The following is an 11,555-nucleotide window of genomic DNA, read 5'->3' on the forward strand; positions in this document are numbered from 1 at the left end:
GATAGAGACTTTTGTGTTGGATAATCACTGAAAACCCAGTTCAGTTTATGAAATAAAATGTAGTCTGCACAATCCAAGTCAATTCAACAAGCATTAATTTATGTCTATGGGGCAGCTAGGTAGTACAGTAGATAGAGTTCAGGATCTGGAGTTAGACTCATCTTCTCGAGTTCAAATTTAGCCTCAGACCCTTGCTAGCTGTGTGACATATTTGCTTCCATTTCTTCATCTGTAAAATGACCTGGAGAAGAAAATGGCAAATCATACCAGTATCTTGCTAAGAAAATGGAGTCATGAAGAGTCAGACCCAATTGAAAATGACTAAACAATAATAACAAGGCAGTATGCTAGACAATGCTAGACAATAAAGACAAAACTCAAATAATTTATATAAAAAACTTAGTTTCTACTGTCTCTTTATTATTTTACTTTTCATTCACTCAATTCTAAGACCAGACATTTATAATTTATCCTAATAAATAAGCTACCCAATTCAATGGCAGCTCTCTTAGTTTGCATGGGATTCATTCTTCCATGTGGATTTTGGGGATGATTATTCTTTACTGGCTGTAGATCACATTCTGGAGACACTCTGGTGTTCCCATGCCTGATGCAATCAGCATGATGTCATCTGCAAATAACTTTTAGTAAAAGAAAGATAAAAAAGACGAAGAAGAGACAGCATTGTACTATGGAAAGAATATTGATTTTAGACCAAAGGTTCTTAGCTTTTTTGTGTGTGGCATAGTCCCCTTTGGGAATCTAAAATCTGTAAACCCTTTCTTAGAAAATTTTGAAATGCATAAAATAAAGTATATAAGATTACAAAGGAAACCATTTATATTAAAATGCAGTTAAAAAAGAAACATTTGAAAAATGTTGAAAGACCCCAAAGTTAAGAATTCTTATTCTAGAGTTATAGGATCGAGGTTAAAAACTCATCTCTGACACTACCTGCGTGACATTAGGCAAGTAAGTCACATTAACTTCACTCAGTTTTTTCATCTGATAAATGTGAATATTGAACTAGCTATCTTCTGAAGCACCTTCTGACTCTCAATTTATGATCTAATAGTCTTCTCTACTTCACTATCTATAGGCTGAGGATGTCCTCCACAACAATGTGAAACATTTCTTGCAATTCTCAATCTTGATAATTAAAGAATTGTTAAACAAAACAGTGGTAGCATCTATAAAGAAACCTTGGATAATCTTAACACCAACATTGACAAGAACTCATTGAAAGAAAGACTTTGAGAAGTGTACAAGTTCAATCAAATCATTTTGTAATCAATACTTCTCAGAAAAATGGGAGCCCAAGATTTGGTCTGCCAAAAAAGAAAATCTCCTGTAAAAATACCTGCTTGTTCTTTTCTGTACTTTTGTGAAGGATGTTATTGAGACATGTATAAATTGTTCTTAAAAAATTTTTATTCCAGAATACTGTTTGGTTAATAATTGTAATTATTGGGAATCTTTCCCTCTTTAAGATATCTTGAAAATATATCCATTAGCCCTTAATTTTTTCTATACATATTTGTTTAGTTCTAGTTGTTCTTCCCAGTTTTGCCTTCTTAAATCACACTTACATTTTTTCCTATAATAATGACTCACACTTATATCATGAGTAAACAAAGTATCTTTGGGAGGGAAAGGCATTAGTAACATGATTGTGTGATCATAACTGAAACAATGCTATGATTCCCCCTGATCTATTCATTGCTAGGTCTGGTGGGCTTTTCTCAGTTTTATTCTTCTTGATTTCTCTCCCTATGGCGTTTAGTACTATTGCCACCTTCACCCTTCTTAGATTTTCTTTCCTCTGTAGATTTTCATAACCACATTGCTTTGCCAAGCTTCCTCTTTTTTTTTTTTTTTTTTTTTTTTTTTTTTTGCTGACCCAGTGGCCTTCCTTAATCGATTATTCTGGGCTCATGGATTATTTATTTATTTTTATTTTTGGGGGGAGGCAGGTAGATTTAAATCTTGTCCCAAGTCACACAGCTAGTAAATGTATATGGTGAGATTTGAATTCAGGTCCTCCTGACTCCATGATCAGTTGTCATGGATTTCTTTTTTAAGTTTAGTATAACTTTCCATCAGTCACATATTTTAACTGACCACAAAGTTCAGCCTCTCATTAAACACCATCCCTTATCCTTGGTTCCTCTCTATTAATAGAATCATTCTTCCTTGCTGACTATTCTGAGAGCAGCAGATGTTAAGCACCTGTACCAGCAGAACAATCCTTACTATTTCTAAGGATAGTGGGCCACTCTGTCCTGCTTCTGCAATTTCTTTTGTACCTGCCATGGTCATCTTCATCCAGATTTGATAGGGAAAGTAGCCCATTTTGGTAAGGATACTGACAAAGAGCTGGTATTAAATTGCTACTGAAACCGTCTCTACTGAGATTGGCAGAGGAGATTTCTTCCATGAGATTTGCTAGATAGCCACAGATATAAATTCAAAATTAAATGTACAGTTCATTCAGAGAGCTGCTGTTGTTTTCTGAGTGGGAAAGGAAATAAAAAACTTTTGAGATTTGACTTGTAAGCAGCTTAACCTTTAGGAAATCTGAATGTTTTTATTAAATTAAAATGTGTAAGGAAATAATAAGTACTACACAACTGTATTTTCTGCATCATCCCACAAAATGCCAAGTGAAGATGCCACTGTAACTTGTATAAGCCAAGGGTTTTTAAAGTCCTTTTTCTCCTCTACACAAAGCCCCAGAAATACTTAGGTAACTAAGAACCACTAGGTTTATTCTTATTTTGCTTGCCAGATGGCTTTTTTTACATGCTTTGTTTTGAAAAGGAAGGGGGAAAAAAAAAGGAAAAATTCCAGATATTTATTCTAGATTTGATTTAGAGTAGGGACTGCAGGCAAACAAGAGAAGTAGGAATAATTCAAAATTACCAGAGGAGTTTGTCATTTGGCCTGCTACTTTCTTTTTCATGTAACAAAGGCCAAAAACACTGCTTTTTACCTCATGTGAAAATTTTTAAAGGTCTAAGTTCAGGAAAAAAATTGATGGTTCCATCAAATACACTCACATTTACTTATGGATGTCATTAAACTCACTTTAAAAAAACAACAAACAACATTTCCTCCTCCTTTTTCTTCTTTGTTGTACAACCCCTGTAACCATTTGATCTAATGTTGTCTAAAAAGAAGACTCATATGAGATGTAACACAAACTGCCACTTGTTAATCCTGTTTGACAGTGCATTTTAGTCTCCATTCCTCCTGAGTGTAAAGAGTGGATGAGTGGATGTTTGTACTGCATATTTGAGGAGATAGTTGCCTTTCCCCATTGGTTTATAAAATATTTATGGAAAATCTGTTTTGCCAAATAGACTTAGCACAGATTTTGAAAGGATACTCTTAATCTCCAGAAAGAAGTCTATGTCAATGAAAGATGAAAACCTGGAAGTAATTGAGTCATTAGTCAATTTTGTCATTGGTTTCCTTTGGGACAGCTGGAGTGGTATGTGAAAGCATTACAGGAATGTGTCATCCATTGGGAGAGAATTTAAAGCATAAAGCTTGCTGTTTAGGTAGAGAGAGAATACTCTAATCAAATAAAGCAGTTTATAGATGGTAGACAGGAGAAGGGAGTAGGGAGTAAGTATAAAGTTATATTTCAAGATGGCAAGACCTCCCAGATTTTTATTTTTTAGAATAAGTACACTGACAAAATTCCTATTCCAGTGTTAGCGCCTAAGGAAAAGCATTAAAGTTGCAGATTGAGCCTTATTTACATTTGCTTCTACAAAGAGTAGGAAATGTTAAGGATCAGGACTCAAATAAGAACTCAAGTAAACAAGTAGATTTATTTCTGCCTGTCCTACATCCTTATTAACAAAATATTTGGGTCTGAGAAGGATAAACAGCAGGTTTTTTTTTTTTTTTTTTTTTTTTGCTATTTAGCTCTTGGCTTTGGGTGGAACTATATCCATCTAAGGATATCTTTTTATCTTTGCGCTTATTTCTCCATTCTGGAAGCACACATATCTCTATTATGGGAGAATAGCATCCCATATTGAAAGGGCTGATTTTTAGGGTTCCTTCATATCCTAGAATTCTCCAACTACAAAGAAATTAAGTTGACTTTTCTTTTAACTTATTATATGAATAATACCAACAACATAATAGGTCCTATTTCTAAAGTGCTTTAATGTTTACAGAGTGCCATGTTTAGGCATCCAAACAGTGTAATGAGATTGATTCTGCAAGTGTAATTATCCTTATTTTTTCAAATGAAGAAATGGTCTCAGGAAACTGAGTGATTTGCTCTTGATCCACCTAGTAACCTTATTGGAGTCAGTATTCAGAGCCAGATCTTTTTGATGTCAAATCCAGCATTCTAAGTATTAAATGCTCCATACAAATAAGAAGTTTCTCCAGGTCGCTCAAGAAGCAGACCATATTACTTTATTAATAGATGTTGGAGAGAGAGCTAGCAGTATTGTATTCTGTCTGTGTTCTTGTTCTTATTTGGTGCTTTGGCTTGAGTATATAATTCTGTTAAGTAATGTGAGTGTGTACTTTTTGAACCCTGTTAGCCATCTGGCTTTCAATATTATTCTCAGACAGAGGGTTATCATTGTTATGGTTTATTATTTGTTGAGTGCCAAATGCAGACTTCATGCTGTTTTGAAATGACAAAAATAATGTTATCCACCGTATGGAGTTTAAACTCTAGGCACAGAATGCAAGGATGTATCTAAAGGGGGCCATCAGCCTGCTGTAATAACATTGCAGTAGAGACTTTAATTTTCCAATTATACCTTCGAATGATATATGAGGATCTGACAGCAATGCCATCATGGATATATAACCACTACTGAATGTTACCTTGAAACATATCTTTTTTGCTAAAAGGTCACATTTGAAGACCATCCTCTATGTCAGAAAGACACTAAGATGAGACATCATAGGAACTCCCATGGAAAAAATGCCAAGTACTTACTTTATTATTAAGTTTAGTTAGAAAGACTCTCACTTTGTTTTCCTAGGATACATGAAGTGCTTGAGGCCCAAGGTGGTACAAGTGAATGGATTATTCACCTTGGGATTAGGAAAACCAGGTTTCTCACTCCCCCCCTCCCAAGTCAATTTTTCTGTGCCCCCAAGCAACTCCCCAAAATGCTCATACAGAACATAGAGGGAGTTTTCCTATTGGGTAAAGTCTTTATGACAATAAAATCATAGGTCTAAAACCACACCCAAAAAACCCATTTTTTTTTTTAAGATATGAATGGATCTTCAAGAACATTTCATGGAATAATTTTGGCCTCCGCACGGAGGAAAAAAGACAAAGGAGGTAACAAAAGAAGTGTGTCACGGTAACGTGTGTTGTCTGCCACATGTGTAAAAGGGTCAGCAAGCCTTGATGAAATCCTGGCGCCCTGTTGAAGGTGCTTGGGATACAGATGCAGAAGCGAGATAAGCCATGCCCAAGAGAGCTCGCCTTCCACCGGGAGAATATGGCCCTCTTCTGCTGCTTGGTGGCCTTGCTGCCCAAGTGCCCAGGGGGCGATCTAGTCTCGTTTATGCACGTTTCTGTATATTTGCCAAGGGAGGTGGTCAGCAGAGATGGGGAGGGCGGGGCTGGGGTTCCACTGATGGGGGAGCAGCCTTCAGCCTGGATGTAAGGCCGTGCCAGCCAGAGTATGAATGAGTCTGACTGCACCAAGCTACAAGCAACAGCTGTGCAGGAAGGCACAGAGGAGCGGTATTGCCCTCTTAGTAAACTGAGCCTTTGTGGAGATGGCGGAGAGAGCGAGCACAGTGTGTGTGCCTCTGAGTGACAGCTGGGTCACTGCTACTGCCCCAGAACCAGTTACATGCCTGCCACAGAGTCTCCCTGCCACGGCCCTTGTCTGATCTCCCAGAAAAGCTGCATCTCTGAATGAATAATCTGACAGTCTTCCCCCATTTTTTAAGAGCATGCTTGGTTGACTTATCATAAGAGTAGTAAGATTGAGCTTTGGACAGTAAGTAAGATTGGACAGCTTTTTCTATTTGACCTTTATCAACTATTGGAATAATAGGCCCCAGGAGCACATGCCCCACTAATAGAATCCACACTAAAGGAACCTCCCCTTTTATTTGTGGTAAGCCTCCTTCCAAGATTTAAAGGGTGGCCCTAATTCTGGTCACTTGGTGAACAAATCCATGCTGGTCTTGTCTATGATTTCATGTACTTCAGGCATTTCCCCTTTGTCATTTTAGCTAAAAGAATTTTTTTAAAGTGTGAAGGGGAACCACAAAGATAAATTCTTATAATTTTTAAAATGTGTTGGAGTTGGGTGAATGAGGAAAAAAATGTCTGATAGTAGAATTGGAATATTCAAGGAACTGGTACATAACAGAAGGATTTCTGAATGCTTTTACACACACACATTTATCTTTATGTTTATTGTTCAGTGATGAATATTCCCAAAATTAACCTGATTTTAGGAGCATAAACTTAGAACTTGCTTAGTCCGGTCTGCTCATTTTTTAAATAAGGAAACTGAGGTCCACAGAAGTCAACTGACTTAGATATGAATTCAGGTATTGTGATTCCAAGTTTAATGCTCTCCATTTCCCCCCAGACCTTTTCAGGTCTTTATGGGTGGTACCAATGGAAGAGATGCTCTAAACCCCACCTACTACATGCAACCTTGAGCTACATAAGATAATGCGTTCCCTCTAACTGGACATCTTCAAACAGAAGATGTGTCATTGTAGTGAGTAAGGGGTTTTCCCCATTAAAATCTGGATTGTGTCCAGAATCCTTCAGTTTCTGTAGGCACAGTACATGAAACAATGGGTTTGGAACTGAAAAGACTTAAGATCAAATCTTATAATGTTCTTTAGTTTGGTTTTCTTGGGGTCTCTGGGAGCAGCCTCCGTTTCAGTTCAGTTATCACCAGAAGAGTAGCCAGGGGTTAAAGTCCAAACCTTTATTATCTCTTTGCCTGATGCTGGGCAGCTTTCTGGAGAGCCTTTCTGCCTGGCCTTGGTCTTAGTGCGGGAAGTGTAGAAGTCCAGGCTAGCTACCAGGAAGATCGAAGATAGAATTGAATTTCTCCCTTTGGTTCTGAGAACTTAAGTTCCTGCCTCCAGTCCTTTGTCTTCTCTGCCTCTCTGAATTTCTCAATCACCCTAGCTGAGGCTCCTAGCTTATATGCTCTACACTGAGTATGAACCAATCATTATATCACTAGGAAACCATTATTTGTTGTAGGATTAAATCAATCATACTGAACTATGCTAAACTATATAACTATTTTCTCCTCAATTCCACTTAATACCTTGTAAGCATCTTTGTTTCAAGTTCTGTAAAAATCTAATCTAAAGAGCTTTTTGTCTGCCTCAATTTCCTCAGTTGTGTAAAATGGAGATAATAATAGCATTTACTTCCTAAGGTTGTTGTGAAAAAGAAAAGAGATTGTATTTGTTAAGATTTTATTTAACATAGTGCCTGACATATAGTAGTCATTTAATAAATATTTATTTCACCTCCTCCTTTTTGACATTATAATATCTTTTCTGTGCTTCCAAGTTCCTCTGCTTTAAGATGAGAGGATCATCTAGTCACAATTCATCAGGTCTGCCCTGATTGCCCTTCCTACTTTCCAGAATTGTTTTGGAAGTCAAATGGAATAATGGATGGGAAAGCATTTTTTAAAAACATAAAGCCACTTTCTTCACTATTCACTAATTTTATGATTAAATCATAAAACTTGTGGCCAACAATGGAAAGGGCATTCATATCTCTATTGGACTTTATTTGATATTTTAGTTCACACTTACTAGCTATGAATCTTGGGAAATTACTTAAACTTTCTGTGTGTGTGTGTGTGTGTGTGTGTTTGTTTGTTTTTTTTTTTTTTTAACTATCCCATTGAATGTTGAACATCACTCAAACTTTCAGGTTAATTTAGGATATCTGACAGTGCAGATCTACTAAGACATGTAAGATTTGTTGTATCAACTCTTGAAAGATATTTTCCAAATTTACCATCTTCTTCTCCCTTGATAAGTGTCTACTATGTTTCAATCCTTTCTTCTCTTGGGAAACAAAGAAAAGAAGATAGTCCCTCTCCTCGAGTAGTTCAGATTCTAAATGAGGAAAACAACATTCAAATGAGTTATGTGTAACTCAGATATATACAAGATAAATTGAAGTTCACTAAACTTTAGTTCTTAAACTCTGCCACTGATCTGACGAGAGGGAAAGGTTGCATTCAAAACCTCTCTTGATTAAGTCAGAAAAGAATATTTCTACATTAGCTACCAATCTTCAAATGAGGCAAATGGAAAACAAGGTGGAAAACTCCTCAGCTCTGTTCTCTCTCTGTTCCTTCCCAATTCCTTTGTTGAAGTGTGTTATTATAAGAGTCCAATTTTCTAGCAGGCTTCCTAGAATTCAAAGAACTCATAGTGTAGTAGCCCTATAGACTTAAATGAGTCTGCAGCCTCCTGGAAAACATGGTCTGAATCATCCCATATTTGTGTACGTGGCTCTGCCAACATTAAAAAAGGGATTGTTCTTTTCCCCAGCAGGAATGTGGGGAAGAGGCAATGTGGAATCTAGTCTGAAGACACACAGCAGGGTCTGCTTATCACAAACCTTCTTTATAACCTATAGCATATATACAGCACTGCCATTTAGGTGAATGCAACAAAGCCAAGTAGATTTTCTTGCTTTGGTACATTTTGTGATAACCTTATCTCCTCTTATCCTTGGACCTCATTTTTCTCTTTTTTCCTTTTACTCCAATAGCTCCAGGCTTTCCTTTGATTCCTCTTCTATCCCACCCTCACATCCTAAGTGTTTTTGATTGACACCATAATGTAATGAATTTGCCTCTGAAACCTTGGAACTAAAGATGTAGAATGAGATAGAAAAAGTTGTGTTTTTTTTTCCTCTTTTATTTTTAAGATGCATAATTTTTTTTGGGGGGGGGAGTCCTCTTTTCTGGTCTCACCAGTTTCTTCAGAATCTTATAATGAAAATGAATCTTATCCCTTTTTATTTCGTTCTTCTTTTTTAAACCATCTCCAATAGTTTTGGTTGGAGTTGTCTCACAGTATGGCTGCCATCAGCTACCTGAAATAACATGCCTTGTGTTCATGTCCTTTACCCATCCATAAACTATTGCTCAGATATTAAGATTACTTAGTCCCGGGGCAGCTAGGTGGTGCAGTAGATAGAGCACCAGCCTTGAATTCAGGAGGACCCGAGTTCAAATTTGGGCTCAGACCAAACTTAACACTTCCTAGCTGTGTGACCCTGGGCAAGTCACTTAACCCCAGCCTCAGGGGAGGGGGAGGGGGGAAGATAGTCCCATTTCTGGAGACAGAAACAAACAATATAAGTCCCCCCATTTCTTACAGGATGTGTTCTATGTGAAGAGAATTTTGATAAAGAAAATCCTACTTTCCCTCAATTCCTATTAGAAAAATTGAAAATATAGTCTCATGTTGAGGAGATTAAGGAAGAAATCTGAAGAGATAAGAATTAAAATTTTTAGCATGTAATGACTTGAGAGTAATTAGGCCTACATCATACTGATGGAAAGAACTAGGACTTTTCCAATATTTTGTCAACTCATGGATTTTCTCTCTGCTGTCACCTGCAATTTTCCTCATATGAATATCTCTTAAATTCTGCTCAATGCATGTCTCTGGCTCTTGTACCTCTTCTGTTTGTTAGCCTGGGTTTTTGATATGGTACTCCAGATACAGATCTTGCCTACTCTTAAATTACAACTAGATGGTTCAGTGGATAGAATATTGAACTTGGAGTTAGGAATACTGGAATTTAAATCTGATCTCAGATACTTAAGTAACAGTGTGATCCTGGGCAAGTCACTTAACTTTGTTTGCTTTTCATCTATAGATTAGGGATAATACTCTGGGATTCAGTGTCATAGGCCTCTTTGCTGTTCTTCTTCTAAGACGCTCCATCTCCCAGCTCCATCTTATTTTCACCGACTGTCCCCCATGCCTAGAAATTTCTCTCTCCTGCTCTCTATCTCCTGACTTTCCTAGCTTCCTTCAAGGCTCAACTAATATTCTGCTTTCTACAAGAAGCCTTTTCTGATGCTCTTTAAGCTGCTGCCTTTGCCTTGAGATTATTTCCATTTTATCCTGTTTACATCTTGTTTGTACATAGTTGTTTGAATGTTGTATCTTCCTTTAGATTGTAAGTTCCTTGAGATCAGGGACTATTTTTGCCCTTTCTTAATCCCCAGTATTTAGCATGGGGCCTGGCACAGAGTAGGAGCTTAATAAAGGTTCCTTGATTTGAATTGCCTCAAGATTGAAAATTAATTAGATCTGAAGTTCAGATGTTCTATTTATTAGGAACTCACTTGTAATGGGCATTTCCTTGTAAGGAGCAAAGCTTGCTTAAGAGCAATTGTTCATATTCTCATATTTAATGAGTAGTTAATGTAATGATGGGTTTCCTTATGATGAAAGGTGCTTTTCCAAATAAAGTAACTACATAATAATTGCTTATTGAATGCATGAATAAATGAATTAGCATAAAAGAACTTTTAAGAACTGGATGAAATCGGAGACCAGGGGACATTGAGTTTAAGCTCTCCTGCTTTGCTTATGAGAAAGTTAAAGCTGATTTAGTCCTTCCAGGAGAGTAGTATCTACATAGGTGTCCAGTTGTGCAGTCTTGTAGCTATGACTTTTCTGGGACCAGCTACCTATGGGCAGTTGATGTCAATTTGATGGAATGAAGTCTGTTTTGGGCCATTCAGACTTGATATCATTAAAATGTCATTAATTATAGTCGTGTCGATTTATGGGTAATGTATTAACAGTTATTCTCCTGGATTTTCCATCTTTTTTTCCCGCCCTCAGAAATCTCGCTACGAAATGTACGTCAATCTTCTAAAAGAAGGAGGCAGGAAGCTCTTGGGCGGCAGCGACAGTGATGGGATGGGACTGAAGAAATCCCACTCGAGCCCATCCTTGAACCAGGAGGCCTCTCCAGTCAGTGCCAAGGTCAAGCGCAACGTCTCGGAGAGGAAGGACTACAGACCAGAAACACCAAGCATTAAGCAGAAGGTTACTTAGAATCCGTTGGAGGACAGGAAGCACTGGTCATGCAGCAAAATATTGTTTTTCAAGATCTTTCTGATAATCTGTGGTTCATAAAAACAATACCAACAAATGATTCTGTGACTAAATGGTGCATTAGTAACCCTTTTTCTATAGTCTATTTTTTGTTGTTGTTGTTTTCTGTACATATTGCCAAGGGTTCCTTTTGCTCCCTATTTTTCTTTGCTTTGAGAATTTGCCATTGGACAACTGATGCACCTTGTTTTGCAAAGGGAAGGGAAACGCTGTTTCTCCATGAATGATGCAATCCTTCCCCTTGAATTTTCTCCTGTTTGCACACTGCTCTCTTGTTTTATGTATTCCTCAAGTCAGCTGTTACACTTTAAGAAAAAAAAAAAAAAAGTAATCCATTGTAAAAGACTTAACTCGATGAGCCTTGTAGCCTTAGCTGGAGTTCATCTAAGTCTGGA

The 11,555-nt window shown here is 37.3% G+C and overlaps 1 protein-coding gene across 1 annotated transcript in view; it reads left to right on the forward strand.

Moving 5' to 3' along the window:
* The window catches only part of PSD3 (pleckstrin and Sec7 domain containing 3), a 560,881-nt gene extending 549,684 nt beyond the window's left edge, over positions 1-11,197 (forward strand). Inside the window, 1 exon segment of the mRNA XM_074287446.1 lies at positions 10,885-11,197. Coding sequence (XP_074143547.1) covers positions 10,885-11,100 — 216 coding nt within the window. The 3' untranslated portion in view covers positions 11,101-11,197.
* The last annotated feature ends 358 nt before the right edge of the window (positions 11,198-11,555 follow it).

The sequence above is a fragment of the Sminthopsis crassicaudata genome, chromosome 2 (assembly GCF_048593235.1).
Source record: "Sminthopsis crassicaudata isolate SCR6 chromosome 2, ASM4859323v1, whole genome shotgun sequence".
Classification (NCBI taxonomy): domain Eukaryota; kingdom Metazoa; phylum Chordata; class Mammalia; order Dasyuromorphia; family Dasyuridae; genus Sminthopsis; species Sminthopsis crassicaudata.